Raw genomic sequence first — 22065 nt, 5'->3', positions numbered from 1 at the left:
ATCTAAGTTCATCTCACAGTCCTTTGGTTGGTACAAGCTCAGACACACAGGGACTGTTTCTTCCCATGATTTCTTTCTCTTGGTTTTACTCATTCAAGTTTGTCTATGAAGCGACCCCCCTAAGTCACAGCCTAACGCTGCATAACTTCCCAGAAACATCACGTTTTTCTCGTTTACTCCCTTCTGCCAGGCTCACTCTTAATGCCCATTAGATCCTTTGTCTTTCCAAACCCCTGTCTGTTCTCCCACTCCAACTTCATCAGCCTCGTGTGGTCAATGTGGAACCCAGTGCCTGCCAGGTCTGGTCTCTGGTCTGTGTACTGTGAGGTCTCATGTTCCCAAGTGTCTCTGTCCAACTCTAATCACAGGATGGGGCCCTGCTCATTTCCCGCTCTTCAGCAGCTCCTCCACACAGTGAGTGTGACAGAGCGGAGCCACTTCACGTGCTGATGAATTAATTCCACTTCAGTAAAACCTTCTCTCTTTTTCATTCCCTTGAGTCATCCCACCATGGGACAGTCTCTGTTTTCTGTTTCTTGTCAAGTGTCTGAAATACCTTCACTGAGTCTTTACCACTTTCCCCAGTTCCCAAACCATACCTCATTTCCTACCCATACGCGCTCACCTAATATTTTATAGAGAATATTGAAGGATCATTAAATTTTTCTCTTCCTGCAGCATGTCCACAGATGAATTCCAGCTAAGGTCCCCTTCCTCTGTTGGGCCCACTTTTGCCTCAATTCTCACATCTCCTCCAGGCTTCTTTTGTAATGATAGCCTGCAGCTTGGTATCACATGATCTTCCCTTCTCACAAAGCTGCTTCTCTTGGGGACACAGACAGAGCCCCTGAACATTTTGTTTGCAGGGCTCAGGACTTAGCACAGGACCCTGAGCTACCATATGGGTCCACACTGTCCCTATCCCCTCTCCTAAATGTTTAAATGTTCATGAACTGACTCTCAGTGATGGTTCTTCTCAAGCTGTCTTCCTTAACCTTCAAGTTTCTTAGGCATTTGCTTTAATACTCTCACCACAGACCCCCCCTCTTGCCCACTCTATTATTCTGTCGTACCTGTTCTTCCCCTAAATGGCCTTTTCCAATTTCCTAGCTCAAACTTCTCTCAGTTTTAATTTTCTTTTTTCTTCTAAATAAACCCTTTTCCTTGACAGTTTTTGAAATCATTGATTACTCCACTATAACAGCAGCTTCTTCTTCTCTGCTGTATTATCTTTCCTTTTCCCCAAGATCATTTGCCTTTGTCTATCCTGTGGTTCCATAATTCCACCTCCTTCTCCCCCGTCTGCAATTTCCTTCACAATAATTTTCCTTACCATGACTTTTAAATATGATTTTTATATAGACAGCCCCTCAATCTCCATCCATATATATACAAAATGTTGCCACAGAAAACAATCACCCGACTAAAGTCACACTCAACCTAACCAAACATATCACCACCACTTCCTCCTGAAGGGTTTGAGTTTTATACAAAATGCTTCTAGTCACAAAGATTGGATGTTTCCCTTCTGCCTTCTCATCTCTTAGATCCTACTATCAGGTACTGTAGCTTGGCTTTTAAGCATCCCTCAGGGGCTGGTGTACAGACATGGTCCCCCAGGAATATGGAAGTTATGAAAGATGTAATTTTGTTATTTTTCATCTCTTTTCATGTCCCAGCCATGAGATGAATAATTTTCTGTGTTAATGTTCTAACCATGATGAAATGTCCTTCCTATAACCAGAATCTAAAAAGCCATGACACAACCCACTTGTATACTGATAGAGAAAAGCCATAATGTAACCCACTTGTACACTGGCAGAGAAAAACCATGATGCAGACCTCTGGTACACTGGTAGAGAGAAGTCATGATGTAACCCATTGGTACACTGGTAAAGCCATGATGCAGCCCACTGGTACACTTGTAGAGAAAGCCATGACGCAGCCCACTGGTACACTGGTAGAGAAAGCCATGACGCAGCCCACTGGTACACTAGTGGAGAAAGCCATGACGCAGCCCACTGGTACACTAGTGGAGAAAGCCATGATGCAGCCCACTGGTACACTAGTGGAGAAAGCCATGATGCAGCCCACTGGTACACTGGTAGAGAAAGCCATGATGCAGCCCACTGGTACACTGGCTGAGCACTTCCCTAGCAAGCATAATGACTTGGCTTCTACCTCCAATAATGATGCTGGGGCATTACTGAGTCAACCTGTTCCTAGACTCAGAAAACATTGCCAGCATACCTTTGTTCTTTATAATCTAGTACCTCCGATCTTTGTCACAGTGACATAAAACTAATAAATAGCATGCATATTAATGTCTCCCTCTGCCATCTTTTACGTTTACCTTCTAAACTTCACAGTCACTCTCCTTCTAAATTACCTTCTACCTCTTAGAAAATTGGGGAGATTGGACCATCGGCTCCCCTCTTCCGGCTGTAGGCAATTTTATCTTTTGGTCACCTAGATTTGTATAATACTTCTGTCATTGAGCTCTTCAGCAGATGCTCAATAGGCATGAATTAAGTTTCTATTCTATAATCATCATGCATTAGACTTTTATAAAACAGAAGACCTCATTTAATTGTCCTGACTCTGTGAGACACTGTAATCTATGTCCTCTAAAAGAGGTACCATGTTCTCCTATATACAGACACTTAAATAGAGTAGCCGGTGCTTCCTACCAACTCCAGCTTTGCCAGTCTCTTACTCAATCACATTAAGTATTATATAAGTTATTTAAGCTGACTTATATACCTCAACTTTTATTTAAAAATCCTACTGTATCTTCCTTTAATCTACTATTCAAGCATAATTGTTTCCCCTTGAAGTTCAAAACCTGTGTCTGTGCCTTCTTTAGAATATGTGTATATATATATAATACATATAGAGAATATATTATACATGCAATATATAGAGTATCAAATAATAGAGAATATGACCTATAAAATATATATTATATATTATATGTAGGATATATACATATTTAGAATATATAATATTTAGAATAGATATTATATTTATTCATCTCCATGTGTATCCTCTTCTATCCCAATTCATATTCCATAGTCTTAAACATTTTGATGTATGATGACTATTTTCACGGCAGGAGAAGCTTTTTGTTTGTTTGTCTGTTTGTTTTTCCGACACAGGTCTTTCTGTAGCTTTGGAGCCTGTCCTGAAACCAGCTCTTGTAGACTAGGCTGGCCTCAAACTCAGAGATCTGCCTGCTTCTGCCTCCTGAGGGCTAGAATTAAAGGTGTGCGCCACCACCGACCAGCTAGGAGAAGCATATTTAAGTTGTGCTATTTTTACACAACTTTGGTCAGTACTTGGCTCATAGAATCCAACAGTTATAGAATAAGCAGATGAAGGTAAGAAAGCATGCTACCTGAAGACAGGTTTCAATGAACTTAAACCATCAGGCACACTGCTCAGGTAATTATCAATACCACTAAAATCTCAGATAGCTTTTAGCCCTCCCAAATTCTTATTGCAGGAACTTGGACACAGCTTCTTTCACCAAAGTAGTCCATGGGTGGGACACACATAAAACACTTGAGTCATCTTGAGTTTATTTGTCAAATAAATACTGTTTCATTATCATTAAACGATATCTTTGGGTTTCTGTTTTGTTAGAGAGTGCCCTTCTTGTCTCAGTAAGGAGACAGGCAAAGAAATTCTTGTACTTTTGGTAGTAATTATGTCGTAGAGATCAAAAATGGGCAAGCACAGCCGTGTATTGGTTCTGATTCAATGACAACATCACTTATCCATTTAAGGAGTCTTTTTCTTAAACCATAGGGTGAAGTGAAAATACATGTTTTTTTTTTTTTAAAAAAAAAACTATACCAAATTGTTCCAAAAGAAACAACTTGACACCAAAAGAAAAATGGTGAAAAATGAACAAAATTGGTACATGGTAGATGAAAAGTGGAAAATATTCCTAAATGTACACATTTTTATATGCCTGACTTTAAAAACACATCTTTGAGTTACATTAACCCGCCATGTTATTTTTTCTTTATCCAAAACTTTATATACCTACAAAGCCCATGTTTTCTTTTTAGTTAATTCTCACTTAGAAAATATGGCATTTCTTTGGATTGGGACAACAACTTGATAGCCTTGAATAAAGTCATCTTCTGTCTCCCAAGAGGGGAGAAATGTCTTAACTCTTCAAAGTAGCCTGCATAACCTTATGAAAATCAAACCACAATTACCAAACTTGAACATCGGAGTCTACATGGCTTATAATGTGGGCCATTGGCTCATGGACTGAGTATTTGGATTCCATCAGATGGACCTTTTGGAAAAGGCAATATTCCGAGGATTCAGACCAATCAACACATGAGTCGGTCCCTTGGTAGGCTTATAGTACTGCAGCATTATTGGGGTGATGGGAAGTAGGAAGTGGGGTCTAGATGGATGAAGAAGGAGGGTGGAGATCTGCTCTGGAAAGGGATTTCTTGTCATTTGGTCCTTCTCTGACCATAGTGATCTACTGACCACCATGACCTAGATAACTTTGCCGTGGCATCCTCTTCCACGATGATGCTTTCTTTCACCTCGGGTTCAGGTACATGCAGCCAGATGACCACAAAAATGAAACCTTTGAAATTATAGGTCCAAATATAATCTCCCTCCCTTTCAGCTACTTGTGTCAGGCAATTAGTAATGAAATAATGATTAATGATAATAATAATCGTAATGAAAAGCTAATCAACACACCTGGTCAAAAAGAATGGTAGGAAATTTCAAAGCCTGTTATTCACAGGAAAGTGGGCATATTAGAGTGTTATTGTGCAGAGGGAGGCCAGCGGCCCTCTCTTATTAAGAAACAGTAAATGTCGACTCCCTTGCAAAGTTCTGTACAACTCCAATTGGCTGTTTTTGCAGCTGTCATTCTTGTCCTGGCTCAGGTTCCCAACACATCCATTTTGAACAGATTAACACTATACTGGGAGCTCACTCCCTTTCAGTCCAAGCACTCTTGGGACATGGTGCCAGACTAACACCTGAAACACTTTCACCATGCCGGTTCCCTTCTCCAAATATTCCCTGGCTTCTCCTACCAGCCCAGGAAGTTCAAATTCCTCAGCCTGATGCTGTGGGTCCTCCACAGTTTGGCTCCAGGAGACTCCCCTGACCTTATCTCATCAGTTCCTTCTTCAGCTCACCCAGTCTCCTTGCGGCCCCGAACTATCCTACCTTTGTTTGTCCGTCTCCCTCATTTAGCATGCATTCCAGCTCCTCTCTCCACCTATGCAGACTACCGGGTTCCTGACTCAGCTCAGATTCCACCTCCTCCTTGAAGCCTGGCCAGAGTCTAGCAGGCTGAAGAGCTCTTTCTTCGGAACTCTGAGGGCACTTTTGTTTGCGCCAGTGGCTCCTAACCTTCTTAAGAATGAAGCTCTTTTTTTCTGACACCAAAATATTTCAGAACTCAGTGATAGTTTCTTGCTAATCTGTGGATGGAGAAGGAAGGGCCTTGGTGACCAAACCTACTGTGACATCAATGACAAAAGCTTTGCATCGGAACAAATGCTGTGGAAATTCACATATGAAAAGGTTGTGCGTGTGACTCACAAATGTTCTTGCCAAATATACATTATGCACAAAATAATTTTTTCACCTTCAGCACTTATGTCCTTCTCTTAGGGAACCCTGAGTCATGGGCTGAGGGTCTGAGTCCCCAAAATTGATTTTGCAACATCATTGTCTTTTAGATTTCTTTGCCAAAAGAGTGGAATTTGTATCGCTCTCAATTAGACCTTGAGCTACTTACGGCAGGGGGTCAGCTGACCTTCATAGTCTAACTTCTACACTTCTTCAGGGTGCTTTATGCACAGTAGAGATGCAAACTACATTGGTTACCCTTCTGTCTCAATACAGTAAGATGACATTTACCATAGTGCAGCACAGCTGGGAGGACCATCAGCTAAGTCACCAGAAACCTACCGTTTGGGGCATTAACTAATATTTTACTCCTGTGCTATTGTGAGAGAACTAGAAGACTTTCTATATCTGTTCTAAAAAAAACAAAAACCAAAATGCTCGGGGGCTGGAGAAATGGCTCAGTGGTTAAGAGCATTGCCTACACTTCCAAAGGTCATGAGTTCAATTCCCAGCAACCACATGGTGGCTCACAACCATCTGTAATGAGGTCTGCTGCCCTCTTCTGATCTGCAGACACACACAGACAGAATAATGTATACATAATAAATAAATATTAAAAAAAAAGTTAAAAAAAATCCAAAATGCTCATTTTTCTATTCCCAGATAAATGACATGTGTGGCCGATTCCTTCTAAACATTCCATTGTCCACGTCACTGGCATCCGCGTTTGCCTACACCTCTTTCTTCTTTTCAGTACAGTTATCCATAGTGAAGGGTGCGGGTTTTAAATGTGACTTCCAAAGGTTTCTAACAGATACCAGCATTTAGAAATCACAGTGGGAGCTAAATACTTTTAGCTTCCTCTAAGGGAAATGTGGCACAATGGTAAAAAGAGAAAAAAATCTAAGAATTTAGTAATATAGCATTTCTGATATAAACAATGCATTATGTAGCTTTTAGAGTGGAGGAGTGATAGTATAGTGAGCAGTTTTTATGTGTTCAGCACCCCTTGTGTGGTCAGTATGCACTGAACATTTTACAAGCAAGCCACAGCTCCTTTGCTCCCCATGGCAAGCTCAAAGGGCCTATGTTTTACTTGTTTCCCTTCAAAGATTTGAAATTTGCAGCCTAAAAGATGTTAAGTAACAGCCAAGATCACAAAGCTAGTTTCTCACCGTGGCAAGTAATTTCTCTTATAAACCTGCCGAAGAGCCAAATGTTCCCCCAGTAGAGTTTGTTCATCTTGGAGCACTCCTCTGTATAGACTTTGATAATCGGAGAGGGACACTAGACAGGCTGGTCTGCGGAGACCAGGGCACCAAGGAGAAGCGTATCAGTATATGCTGCAAATTAGCAGATGGCAAAATCAAGCAGCGTTTGAAGATTGGAAGCAGATGAGCTGGCACAGACTCAGAACCTCAATCATATCAATATGGAAAAATGTTTTATTTGCTCAAAATGCAATCAACCCACCGAATGATTAGTACCCCTTTCCTGTCTTCTGCTGAGCCCCAGGAGCACCCAGACATGCACCTCTCCCACACTCAGTCTGAACTAAGTGCTACTGAGCTCACCAAGCACTCTGAGTACCTAAAAAAGCCGTTCAGTGACGTCAAGGGCCCAGCACAGGAGCAAATATGTCTACCGCCTATGGAGATACCACTCTACCAGCTCCAAGGGACACACCTCCTTAAACTACAACATTCAGAATTATTTCATAGGAGCTGCCCTGTCTTGAGCATGTAGCAGATGCCAGTAATTGTTCTCAGTACTTTGGATAGACTGACTGTTCTATCACCAAGAATAAATGGCTAATCCCCCTTGCACGATGAAGGCTTGAAGCAGCAAGCATAGCCAAGGTACAGAAGCACTGCCTAAGAGGCAGACTGCCTCCAATCTACTGACCCATCCCAGGGGCACCGTCATCATCTCCACTGCATGGGCCCGAATCAGAGGCCAAGAGGTATTGCACTAGTTTGCTGCAGAATGACTGAGCCCAGCTTCCAGTGGAGGCAGCCTGCCCCCAAGACCCCTGCAGCCTGCCCTGCTGCCTCTGAAAAATCTACCTTTGGTACATGGAACACAAAGAGCTGAACTGAGACTCCGAGCCCCATTGAGTCTGCCTATAAAAGATTTGCTCTCGCATCATAGAAGACCAGATTCCTGCATTTTCAGTCTTACTGTTGTCCCATTTATCTCTCAAGGCAAATATGAGACCGGTGCAGAGATTATACTCCATAAACAAGTATCGTGGCTCTAGACACTTACCATCACCACTTCCGCCTCAGAGTCCTCTCTCACTGCCCACACGACTTAGGTGTTTGACTTGAAACACAGGCCCAACCACATCAACTCTTCTAGTTACTGCCCGAGTTACCCAGAGCCTATGCCACCCTCTCAACCCGCCGCTTTGGTCTCATCTCCCTCTACCCTGTGTTCTGTACTCAGCACACACAGACACACACAGCTGCACACAAGAGACAGAGGCGCACGGAGCACTCTACACCGACTGAACTGCGGCTGTATTAGGTCTCCCTTAGTTGTTCCCTGTCTTAAAATTTTTGAAAAAATAAAATTTAAAAAAAAGTTTAAAAAAAGATAATTCAGAACTTATTAGTTTTCTGTTTAAAGTTCATATACAGGACATGTAAATCACATACATATAAATGATTTGGACAGGTATCTTATTATATGTATTCTATGTGAGTAGTTTTAAATACAAATGGGAACATACAAATAAGGTATAATATAAATTTTTACACATGTTCTTGTACCTTGGAATCTGGAAAGTAGTGCATATTGGTCACAGATTGAACTTGCTTTCCTAAATGCAAACACAAGTTCATAACTTTAATATTTTCTACTTAATGTGCCTGCAGTGATTGTTAGGTTTGCTTGTCCATTTCAGTTTCCAACATGAATGAACATCGTAAGAAGGAGGTAGGGCAAACAAGATTAATAAAAATGTAATTTCTTTCCAAAACAATTAGCCTCCCATTATTTCCGCCGTATTTTAAGGATGCTAAGCCTATGCGCACCAGCAGCCTGATCATAGCATCACTCAAACTTGCCATCCTAGGGGGAGCTGCTTCATCACTGCTAAAACTCCAAGTCCAATAGTTCTATTGTGAATTGTAAGTTCTTTTAGGTCAAGTGCAGGCCGGCTAGGGTAGCTCAAATCAAAAGCTACCAGAGACGCTCACTGTGCCGTTCACGGAATGGAGAACATATAACCACGCTGTGAATTGGCCCATGGAGAGTACTTTCCAAAGAACTGAAAAATGAAGCTTTAAATAATTTCTTGAATAGTTAATGCGTTATAAGTAATATGAATGGATGCCCTGCTCCTGTAATTAATATGAATGAATGCCCTGCTCCTGTAATGCCTCATTTACAAGATTTACTTAGTAACAAGGGCATTCATTCAACAAATACCTGTTGCCAAAGCTGCCAGATGCCAAGGACAGTGAACAAGTCTGTCCTGCCTTCAAGGAACTCAGGGGCTCCACTGGGCAAAGGAAAAATGCAGATATTATGACCCTTTCATCTGGGCCATAATCTTCAATAAGGTGATATAAAAAAATCTTGAAGCAGGTAAAGAATTTCAGCAAGAATGAGGTTTTCCATCCAGTAACTGGAGCTGAGCTGTGGCAAAGCCCACAAGCTGGGGAACAAGAATGTAGCGTCTGAGGCAATCACGGCATGTTTCTGCATCTCCTGACTAACACAGCCCGTGTGCTGTGGGAATGTCACGTAATTGCTTTCAATCCAGGTGCATAAACCTCATCTTCAGAATTATCTGGAGAATGAGATGACTGAATATTTAGCAGGTATCATAATGGTCTCATGGTGTTAAGAACAATTCAGTTTATAATTTTTCCTTTAAAAGCTCCCTTATTATTGATCGGCACAATGGTAGGATTGGGAAACAGTTCAAATTTTATTTCATTTTACAGGAAATAATGTTTCCAATGTCTATTGTGGAGAGTATTTACTTACCCTTCTGTGGAATTCTGGCTACTAAGCTCACCACTTGTGTGTGTGTGTGTGTGTGTGTGTGTGTGTGTGTATGTGTGTGTGAGAGAGAGAGAGAGAAAGAGAGAGAGAGAGAGTTAAGACATACAATAAAACTACAAAAGAAAATCTGCAAATACAGCCAGTTGTCACAAACATAATCACACTAAATTTTCACTTATAAGCATTTGAGGTCCTGAAGAGAGCATATAAGTCCTTGGTTAGCTTTTCCTAGCTTAGGGTCTCTCTTCATAAAGGTGGAATGTTCCAGTTACCAAGTAGAATTAGAAGAGAGATAACCGTTATCCCTTTACAAACTAAAAACAGCAAAATGGAAATATTTGTATAGGTCATTTTATATTTGTGTATTCAACTAGAGGAGAATTAATATTTAAGGCTGTTTCTACAATAATCACACATGTACATATACCTCATGCATGCTGTTCATCAAAGCATCCTTAGACAATATAAGAAATCAGGAATTACTTAAAACAGGCGTAGATTTGCTTAAAAGTTCACCTGCATTCCTTGAAGGCACCATAGTTTTCTCCCAGAAGGCAAGATGTGTGGGGGCAGATGCACTTTTGCTCATACAGGAAAACCAGGGTAGAGGTGTCACGGTGTTCTGAGTCTCTATTAGCAACTGAAGAACTGAATGCAGTCTGAATCTACTTACTAACTACCTGGGCCTATTCCCAGCAACCAGCATCCGAATCCCTGGCGGACTAGACCAGGGCTGGTTTATTAACAGGTGATGGGTGAAAACAGACTGTGCCCCAGTGGTCCATACATGCCACCCATTTAGTCCTCTGAACTAAGCCATGTTTCTCTCTTTCAACCACATGTAACTTCTAGCTACTCCTGTGACCTCCTTAACAAATATGTCCACATCTAACTCTCAAAGCCAAAAGACATGGGGCCATCCACTTCACTATCCACTGAAAAATACTTCCTGAAGTAGAAGATATTTACTCCAAGCAGTAGCAAAAGTGTTTGTTGAATTTCACAAACGAGCATATAATCACGGCCATGGTAATGAGAAGCAGGGATGACTTCCCGTCACCTTGTCATCTCAAAGAGGCTTAAAGGGAGCAGAGGCCAGCTGACAGAATTATAGTTACGTGGAAAGCTTTGAAACCTAGTTAGAGATCATTCTCCCAAAGGTAAGCAACTGCAGCAACATGCTAGGCATGTGTGGACTGAGAAGAAATCTCTCAGAATCATACATAGGGTCTCATTCACAACTATCCTGGGCAGTCATCCTTATCATGACGTTCATTTTCTATCAAAAGTCTCCACCCTCAACTGGGGGTGCAGTCTGTTGTTGACATGATCCACACTGAAGGCACTAGCATGGCTAAGGACTCCCACACTTCAGATGAAAGAGTTGAGAAAGACATTCGTAAATGAGAAAAGAGCATATGTTCTCTTCAGAGAAGAGCACAGTGCTTCCGAACCTGGGCACTGGATTCTGCCAACAGCTCTTCAAGTATGAGGACAGATTCCAGTGGTACTCATTACAAGTTATGTGCCCTGAAACTTGGCGCTTAACTTTTTACAGCTTTCTTTGTAAAACAGGAATCATACCATAGAAGTGACTATTGTTTACATATGGCCGAGCAGTTAATATTAATAGATACAGTAAGTTCTTGCTTAGGACGTTCCAAATACGCCACAAGGTTTGTATTACATGCTCATGGCGAGCCTAATGTGAGATCTGCTCTTTCCCTCATTTGACTGATGAGGAAACTGAGTCACAGGATAGCTCATCTGTCCCAGTTCCTGCAGCTGGCACACTCTGCAGCCAGGCTTCAAACCCACACTCTTAACCATCCTCCTAGCCAGGTCCAGGAATTTTCTGAAGATTTAATAAAACAAAAATGTGATGAACAGTCAGTGCAATGGCCAACAAATAATCTTAAAGAGCTATGTTTATTATTAACAGACATGTGAGAATTATTTCCATGTATATAACATACAGCAAGTATTGAATTCTAACTCATTATTTTATTCCTTTAGAGTCATTTCTAAGGAGCCAATGTTGTAACTGTTTTTACGAATGCCTTTCCTCATAGTGTCCCTTAATCTTGCAGAAACTGAATTAAGTGTAGGATGTAAACAAGGGTGAAATTAGATTAACATGTTTCTATTGACATCAGAATATTCAAGCACAGATACACAAATATTGCCTGGGAGGCGCCAATTCAAACCCTAACTGTACACTCTCACTTGGTTTAGAAGACTTTTTAAAAACGAGATATTCTCATCAACCAGAACTATATTTTATTGAAACAAAATATAGAAGAAAACTAATTCCAATAACTTGCTAATGTTCTAAGCTTTGTAAAAATGACAAAACTCCTTCAGAATAGATTCTGGTAATATATGTGTTGGCAATTGAATTAATCTACTACCCTAAAATATGCAAATCACATCTGAATAAATTTTAAGTGCAGGCAATTTAGCCACCTAATTCAAGATCGCGATCTTGGAAATCTGATACACCAATTGGCAATTACTATTTGAATTACTGTAGGAATTCCTGAGATAAATGGTAGTGAGAATTCCAGCTCCATCTGCTTTTACATCACTTTTAAAAACACATCCGTCTGTTTCAGGGGAAGCTCCCAAAGCTGGCATCTGAATAGACAGTACAACAGAGAAAACTGAGAATTTCAGGTCTGAGCTCCACTTTGAGCATTTTCCCCCTTCCCCAGCCCCATACAACCAAAAATAAACACTCAAATTTGCAGTATAGAACTCATCAATCTCAAGCCCTTGTGAATTTAAGACAATCAGAAAAAACAAAGGGGGGGGGGTGAATCCCTGCTTTGCAAACAATGCCCTAATTAGGTGTGTAAATAAAGTCCTTTGACTGCAATGGCTCCGGGTCCAGAAGAAAACCAGATTGTAAAGACTTCTCACACAAGAACTTCAACACAAGGCTTTCCCAGCATAAGCCTACACACACACCCACACCCACACTAGGAAGCCTCCTTTTCTTTCATGCTGGACACTTTGATATTCAGCTAACCTTACCCAAAAGCCTGTTTCTTCAACATTATGCTCTAAGATAACAACAGACAAGCCACGTAAACTCAGCCACAGCCAACAGCAAACTGCATGGAAGTTTTGCTGATCATTTAATTAATTTTAGTTGAGCTGGCACTACTTCCATTTAGGATGCTGCACTGAAATATCATGGTGTGTGTATACGTGTGTGTGTGTGCATGTGTGCATGTGTGCATACAGAGAACTGAGTATTTGCTGTGGAGTGAAGGGAGGTGATATTTTAATGTCTCTGATAGAAATTGCTATTCCATTGTAACACAGAAGACCGTTCAAGAGACTAGGGGAGAATGTTCAGGATCATACATGCTTTTACCCATTCATTAGTGTCTCCTGAGTGAACCTGTTCAACACTAACTGAAATATTCATTGACTCCGCTGGAAACCTGTCTTTCCCAACAATGCTTTCCCACTGCCAGTCAGGCATCCACTGGCCGCTAATTAGCTGTGTTTACCTACTTGTGTCCTACGTTTCAAAGGCTTAGAAGCTGGATAACAGCAGCAGTGACTGGCAAGAACCAGAGATGTGTGTTCAAGAAATACAAAGAGCTAAATGTTTTCAAGTGTGCAGCATTCAACTGTTATAACTCAAGAACAAACATTTGGAAAACTAAAACGCGCAGCTCTTGAGGCTGGAGCTGGGTTGCTTTCTGTCTGCATCCCTAAGATGGACTGTGGAGACAGACACTAGCCCCTGCGTGGAGAATCCGTGACCATGGAAACCTAGAAGTAGTTGGCAGCAGACTTCAGAAGAAAGTTAATATCTCTGCTTCTCCATTATATTCTCTCCTTGTTTGTTCTTAAGATGGAGCTATGGTTTTTTTATATATATAAAGGAGATTTTCTGTTTTCTTAGCCTTGTGATCTAGACAAGTGGTGGCAGGAAGTTTAATAATTGGCTCTGAGTGAGAGAAGACAACCCAATTCAGCCAAAAACTGAATCCTGTAAATTCAGCCAAAGATCAACTTTACACTATATGGAAGTTTTGCTGGTCATTTAATCAATTTAAATTGAGCTGATATTATTTTCAATTGACTGCTTGGACGTCATTTAAACATTTATCACAGTGTGTATGTGGTGTGTGCGTGCGTGCGTGCGTGTGTGTGTGTGTGTGTGTGTGTGTGTGTGTGTGTACAGAAAAACCGAAGTATTTGCTACGGAGTGAAGGGGGATGATATTTTAGTGGTTAGTTTCAACGAATTTCTTTCTTTTCTCCCTGATCCTCTAATTCATTGGTTAACACTTCAGGTTTCGAACTAAATCATACCTCAAAGGAAAACCTAGGAAAATTTATAATGACTTATATTGCAGGGAAGCTTGCCAAAAGTTAATAAGTTTACTAATTGTAAGCACAATTCCTGTGGTCAGAGAAATGAAACGAGAAAATGACGGGACAGGAAAGAAACAGGATAACTTGATTCCCAAACAAATCTAGAACTTTTTTGATATGTCTGGACCTAAAATCATATAACGTGAATCATGAGGAAAATTCAGGTCTATAATCTGAAGCTTTATGATTAAAAAGGCTCTAAGTTTTCCAGTGAACTGACAAAAATATTCTGTTAGTGCTCTGAATAACTTATGTGAGACCCTCTAGCTTTGCTTCTGATCTGACTGCATCCTAACCATCAAGATGTGTGTGTGTGTGTGTGTGTGTGTGTGTGTGTGTGTGTGTGTTTATCATTGAGACAGGGTCTCCTGTAGTCCACGCCGGCCTTGAACGCACTTTCAGGGCTGAAACTTGCTGTCTCCAATGTCCTATTGCTGGGGCTGTACTGCATCATCAGAGTCTGCATAAGTAACTTTTTTTAAGGGTAAGAAATTATTTCTAAGAGTCAGGGGTAGTGATGCATCCCTTCACTTCCAGCACTTAGGAGGCAAGGAAGCAGAATGATACGTGAGTTCAGGGCCAGCCTGGTCTACATAGCGACTTCCAGAACAGCTAGAATTACATAATGAAACCCTGTTTCAGAAAACCAAAGAAGAAAAGAGAAAAGAAGGAAGGAAGAAAGTAATGAAAAGGGGAGGGAGAGAAGGAGAGAAAAGGGAAGAGAGGGAAGAAGAAAGAAAAATTGCTTTCTAAGTGTCTACATAATTATAAAAAATTATCCAGACCTATATGGGCATAGTTTATATTTTCTATTATGATAAAATACATATTAAAGCTATTTGCGGATTCAAGCATTCAGTGCAATGTCTTATGAACAGCAGATTATAAATATGCATAAATAATCCAAAGGATAAATATATAGATTTAATATCCATATTTAATACCTAAAAGAATTATTAGGACATTATAAAATTAGATCAAAAGGATATTATTTGAGAACTACATTGCATTTTCACAAATTTTATTAGAAACAGAGTAAGAAAAATCAGATTTTCAAATAAAAATGAAAGATTTAAATAGAACTAAGAGTGAATGAAAATCCTTTGTTAACAGTGAGCACATTTGTTACTACTTGTTCAGTATTTGTTTTTCCTATATTAGAATTTAGTTTCTGTGAATGTAAGAATTGTTTTAAGATGTTTGTGTCCTCATAAAAATGCATAGTAAGTATAACTTGAATAAACAAATGTTTTAAAATTAAATAAAAAAATTATCCAGACTATTTCAAGCTAATTTTTAGTTGTATAAAATATTACAAAATGCAATATGTTTCTGACTATAGAAGCAAAAGCAAGGTATGAAATATAAATATTTAGAAACATGTTTGTGCTCCACATTTTCTAAAACCAAACCACATCTCATTCACATAAAACCATCCAAGGGAACACCTCACACATATTGGCACTCTGTTTAAAAAGAAGGTGGCTGTTATTGTAGAAGGTGGCTTGCAGTAACATGTCAAAAAGATGAAAACGTCTTGCTCCTATCTCCCTGCATCATGCACAAAATGCTATTATTTTATAATTCTTCCTCCTCATATATATTGGTACATTTTATGAATTAAAATAGTTTAGCAGGTTTAGCCTTCTGTGCTTAAGTGGCTGTCTCTTTGAGCTTGCCATAGGTTTGTATGTAGAGCCTTTCACTGGCTGCCCAGCACCCTGACGATGGAATGGGCCCAGCTGAGGAGAACCCTGTGGTGGGCTGTAAGACTGTCTTCAGACCTTGTCTGTGCTAAAGGGGTTCCGCCTGCAGGCAGATTCAAGCAAGAGGTGAAGCAGGACTGACCACTCGCTCTTACTACTCGGGCTCTATACACTTTACTTAGACGTTAAAATTGCTTTTGTGGAGATTTCAGTTTGATTAATGATTGACGTGACTAGAAGTTTCCAACGAAAAGCTGGGTTATCCAGAGATTGACCATGTTGCTGAATCAGCACAAAGTTTCTCCTCTTGACAGCAGCCAGTCTCCATAAACACTCACAGGAATATATTTACTTGGGAAGAAAGCTACAGATCAGTTGGACAGAAAAATCATGACTACTGGTAGAAAAATCAAGATACCTTTTATCTGAAATAACTGATTTTGCACTTTATCTGTGATGAAGTTTATACGTTTTAAAAGGCTTTCCCAGAGACATACTCAAATACCACACTAATATAATAATTACATTCAACTTAATTATGCTTCTACTTTTTTAAATCTGAGATAAAAGATCATTATTATTGGGGAATTGATAGATAAGGGTTTGTCTACGAATGGTATTCTAGCATGGATAATCCATTGAATTTCTAATAAAATTTATTTCATGAATCCATCAATACCCTATGGTTTAGTAACAAATAAATAAGCAATGATATCAGTGAAGCTTTTTTCATACACTGCAGTTGAAATAAATGCAATGCAACATGCAATATATCCTTCCATGCATGAGTTATAAAAATATGCATAGCACCTAAGTAGCTGTGCATAACAGACAGTAATGTATACACATAACCGTCTATGTTTAGATTGAAATATACATGGATTGAAGTAGATGTTCCTATTTACATGCAATTCACATACGCATCTATCTGTACTAATTCTGTTAAAATAGCTATGACGCTATGTTTAAAGTATACTACGCAGTCTTCACGAAAGCAACTAAATGCTAGGCATCCTTGGCAGATAAGCTTGCATACTTTACAGGTATTAAGTTTTAGGTTCTTCTTGTTTATGCTGCAGTGGCCAAAACCACAGGAATATGAGGCACAAAAGCTGCTTTCCTGATCCAAAGTCATCTAGTTCGATACTGACATTTTTCAAAATCAGGTTGTATTTGCTAACAAAATGGGAAATAAAATCAAATAATTGCAATTTTCAGTAGTCATACATAAACATGATGCAAAATAATACTGGGATGGGGACATGCAGGTCAACACAAAGAAAGATATTCCAAGGGAAAAGCATTTTGTGTCTACACATGTATACACTTGAATACATTTGTGTATATATGCCTTAAAATAAAACCAGTCTATGGAAGGTGACAATCCGGAGATATTCAGCTCCCAAATAATGAGGAGCACGGATTACGTCAAACCACTTAGAAACAGAAGGAGCAGTTTGATGACTCTAAGGGCAGAGATCACAAGCAGTCAAAAGGCACACACTGCGGAAGAAACGAGAGCAGAGCAGCAAGAGAGCGACACTCACCTTCCGTGCCATTGGGAGTCATGGAAGTGCTATTTATATGAGAGCTATCGAGTTTGGGACCACTGGGGGATTCGCTACTACCACTCAGTCGGTTATGCGGGCTGGTTAGATCCTGCATTTCCATAGACCTAAAGACAAGAAGCCTTCCGTTTGACAGATGTACCAAATTCATAACACCACTATTTAATGTGCTAACGACTTGACACCTTCTTTGAAACACAGGCACACAAAAGTCCCATTGTATCTCTTTTCTTAGACTGGAAACCATTCACCTCGCCTCTGACTTTAGTCCTTTCCTTACATGGAATCCGAAAGGGCATCACTCGCCTTATAGAGCCAAAGCTTCACATGCAGCTTTTAAAAGCTTTCCCCTTCTTGTATAATTGAAGTCATAAGCTAATGTCTGACAATGACATCTATTTTAATATTCAGAAGAAAACATGTAGCCATTTTTATAGTAAAACAATCCCCCCGAGCATGATTTTCCTAAAAGAAAGGCAAATACATAAACATGCGTAATAGAAATAAACACTGTTTGGTGCAATCTGCTTCATCTAATAAATTAGCACTGGATACTCCCTTATAACTTAACACCCAATTGTGATTTAATGGGGTCCAAACCAAACAAAGCACTTGAAACTTCCAGCCCAGTGACAGTGAATGAGACTGTCCTGGTGCATATGTTTACTCTAGCATACGACTTAATTGTCCCTCTGTTTCCCTTGAAACAAGTGCAGCATTAAAACATCATGATGCTGGCCCACTTGTTTGCTTTGTGGATTACATACACCGTAGCCAATTGAAAAAGGATAAGGCCGGCACACAGAGGGTCTGTGGGACCATTAGCCCTTAGAGTACCTCAGCTGTCACTTAGGGGAAAAAATTCTAAGCAATGTTGTAATTTTGCATTTTCACCACAGGACAAAGGAGTTCAGTGCCTCCCAGAGGGCCGCAAGTTTGCCAGTTACTTCTGCTGCAGAAGGTACAATAGCCACGATCAGAGTGACCATTTCAAGACGAGACACTTCTTATGCATAACACTCTTATTCCTGAACAGAGGAACTATTTCAAGTTGATAATTAGATGCTTAGATTCAGCTTCGTCTTCTGACAGCACAAATTTTAAAGCCCAACGTGCATTCACTATATTTTAATAATGATATATTTTTCTAAAAAATAATAATCTGGTGGGGGGGGGTCAATTTTACATACATAGTGCTGATATATGCTCCTCACCTTACCTGGGGTCATTTTAATTTATAGGCCATGCTGAAATTGACTGTTGGGTATCAGTTAAAGAATAGCGCCACATGAGGCATTTTACTTCCTTAAGTATCTGAATTCGAACTAGAAATGATTTCAAATCCAGTTATTCCTAATTATCATTCTACCTACACTTTCCCTAACCACAGCCAGCAAACACCTCAAACCAAGACTCTCAAGCCTTTCCCAGATACTTAATTACTTTTATACAAGTGCACTCATGTACACATGTGTACACACACACACACACACACACACACACACACACACAAAGTCATTTCCAACCCAGGCTGCTGCTATTAATAGAAATAATTAAGAAATACTAGACAAAAATAGATCCGGGTCACAGAAAGATAAGCTGCAAAAATGTTGAATATGAACGAAATCCTTACCTGCAACTTGAGGAAAGAGCAACATCGGAACTGGTGGGAGATGTTTGCACCTGTGGCCAGGGGTAGAAAATCAGAAGTGGTTGTTAACTGTGCTTCAGTCTCAGTCCTTAATTATACAGAGCACATGGCTGAGCCCCACAATGCCCACTTTTTTAACCAAAAGAGAAAAAAGAGGCCAGGGCAGCCGGCAAAGGCATAGTGTCTTTAAGTGGAGGGCTCAACTGTTGTTTCTTCCTGCAGGTCTGTCCTCCTCCTCCCCTTGTCAGGAGGGGAAGGCAGTCAAATGACGGGCTAGTGATTCATCACTGGCCTATGACAGCTGCAAACGGGATTACCCCTCCCCCAATCAACATGCAAAGCAGTCTCGCCCCAGAGCTTGGAAAAGGTGCTTGGGAAGGAAAAAAAAAATAGCTATTAACAAACGAGTGTGCTTAACAGCAGCAGTAGCGGAGGCAATAATCCCTGAACATCTTCAGCTCTTCCCTCTTCTGTTCTAGTCAGCTGAACTAGAGCACCCGCACACCCCCTCAGCCTCCTGGCCATTTCCTTGCCTTATCGGGATGGTTTTCTCCGGGTTACTATCTGTCATTTAAGATGCAATGAAACAGCTTCGGGCAATGCTGTGCTCCAGGAGCAAGGCAAAGGCAGGTTTTCATACCCAAAGCCCAACATCGAGCACTGTACTTGTTTAACTGTGCCAAATGAAAACCCACTGAGTATTTATACAGCTACTCTGGTCACATGAAAGAAATTGTGTGTGTGTGTGTGTGTGTGTGTTGTGTGTGGTGTGCGTCATCCTTTAGGCTGAACTAAAATGCACATTTGAGTGCTCTAATTCACCAGCCCAGCCAGCCTGCATGTTCAGTTTGTTTCCAGATAAATTTGAATTGGGGACTTCACTGCACAGCTTCCCTAATTCCAAATTGTACCAGTCATTGCCCTTCAGAGGCGGTTAGAGGGGCCAGCAGGTAATGAGGTTCAGGTGAGCCTGGCCGCTGCCGTCCAGCAGACTCCCACCAACACTGGGGCAGGCAGGCAGGAACTTTCTGCCTAACTTTTAAAAATGGCACAGAATTCCAAATCTTTGATGTGAATTTTCATTCAACCTGAACTGACATCAATTAGGGCTGCGGAACAGAGATGAGAGCTGAAGCGTCTCAGATGACATTCATGTTATCCACCTAAACATCTTCTGTTGAGTCCTGCTAGTTTTTAATTATGATTTATGAAATTAAGAAACACGACCTTTCTAGCAAGAATAAAGCATCATTACGGTCGAAACGTCTTGGGATAATGTTACATGGAACTTCTAGGTACGCTTTTTTTTTAAATGTTTTTTTCACATGCAGGACAAAAACAATTTTTAAGACATTTGAGTGACTGAAGTTACTAACTTTAATGTCTGCAGATGTCCATTATTTGATAACAGGTTTCTGTAGTTTTTTTTAATTAATGTTCCCACGCAAGATTAAATGGTTTCCTTTAGAAACTGCAGCAATATATCTCAAGGATAAAATTCCCCTACTTTTTTATACACCTGGAATAAATTATAGGTGAGAACGGACTTCATTTGAAGAACTCTCTTGGCTTAATGACATAAGAGTACGTTAAAGCACACTTCTGAGCAATGCTAAAATACATCCCCATTGTAAAATCAGCTAGGAGGCATACTCTCAGAAGCAGAATTTTTATTTCATTGTTTACTTTGAAAACTTCATTGTCTTTATATTTGAAGTTTAAAACCTGCCACTTCTCAGTTTTGTTTTTTTTTTTTTAAATCAAACTTGGTAACAATAATAATAATAAAGAAAACCTACAAATAAGAATTATGTTAACACATTTCCTTACTGAAAAAAAATGCCACTTACTAATGTATTTCTTTTCTGCTGGCAGCCTAGTTTCTACTGTACTTTCAGAGAGCAGTTTCTGAAAGTCCATACCCACGATCTTCCTTTCATTAAGTGTACTTCAGATATATTCTTTTGTGTCTCAAGGATTATTTAAACCATGTGTTGTGCGTTACTGTATTTAAAAATGACTCTTTAATCAAAATAACTTTAAAACAACTAATCCTCACTTAGGCTGGTCAGCTGAACCCACATCGTGGTCCAGGAAAAATAAATCTACTCTCAAGAATGTGAATGCAGACAACAATTAGACACAGATGTGAGGGAAATTAGTTACAGTTTACAAAATGCTACACTTCACATGCTTTTGGTTTCTTATGTGCAGTGCAAGATTACAGTGCAGTCCGGAGGCATCCTCACTCCCTCATGGCTTATCGGAAAAGGACACCTATTTCAGACGGACGGCGACTTCCTCCCGTGTTAACAAAGTCTACGGAACTGTTTTTGCGTTTAAAACTCTAAAACCACAGTGCGTTTCAAAAATAATCAATGAAGACTATTTTCATTCAATAGAAGGGGGAGTTCGTCGTTTGTAAAAAAGTTCTGTTAGGTACCAGTTTGTTTCTTATTTGCTTTATCTATAAAGTTAATATAATTCTTGTCATCTTCTAATCTGCTATTTTTAATTCCAATATTCTCAGGAATACAAAATTAGTACTCATTGCATTATGAATGATCATCTCATAGTACAACAAAGTCATTCATTTTGATGATTAAAAAAACCCTCCGTGCTCACAGCTGTAGCATTTTGCCAGACTTGTGAAAAGAAAGAGAAAAAAAGATAACAGAGTTCCTTAGAATTTCAATTCAAGACTTCTACACTAGTAACTATGACTTCTGATTAGTTAATGAGGTCTTTTAACTTTGCCTTTTTTCTAATTAAATTTATAATTCTTCACAGATGTAACTTTTGTTGATGTTCAATTTGTCTCTCTCATTTTGTTAAACCCCACATAGTACTTCGTCAATCCATTGAATAGCCACATTAAATCTGTTAATACCATGCTCTTCAACCCCAGAAATTATTTCCAGAAGGCAAACGTGCTTTGAGAGATCATCAAACAAGACTTAAGGTATACATTTTATCACATTTTCCCTACCACAGAGCTCAGGATACAGAACAAAATTCATGACTTTTGCACTGTTTATTATACTTTGCTAAATTACCAATCAAAAGCATCTGACAGAAGATCATGTATGAAGCCAAAACGT

The 22065-nt window shown here is 39.8% G+C and overlaps 1 protein-coding gene across 6 annotated transcripts in view; it reads right to left on the bottom strand.

The window, feature by feature from the left end:
* The window catches only part of Eya1 (EYA transcriptional coactivator and phosphatase 1), a 137656-nt gene extending 120236 nt beyond the window's left edge, over positions 1-17420 (bottom strand). For 3 of the 6 annotated variants that reach the window (XM_038347576.1, XM_038347577.1, XM_038347578.1), the window contains exon 1: positions 17293-17420. In XM_038347576.1, the coding sequence (XP_038203504.1) occupies positions 17293-17416 (124 nt within the window). In that variant the 5' untranslated portion in view covers positions 17417-17420. The remainder of the gene's footprint in view (positions 1-17292) is intronic. The other 3 variants (XM_038347571.1, XM_038347569.1, XM_038347572.1) reach the window with 1 other exon arrangement.
* Positions 17421-22065: the final 4645 nt, after the last annotated feature.

Source organism: Arvicola amphibius, chromosome 11 (genome assembly GCF_903992535.2).
Source record: "Arvicola amphibius chromosome 11, mArvAmp1.2, whole genome shotgun sequence".
Lineage (NCBI taxonomy): Eukaryota > Metazoa > Chordata > Mammalia > Rodentia > Cricetidae > Arvicola > Arvicola amphibius.
This window is presented reverse-complemented; position numbering and strand designations above follow the sequence as displayed.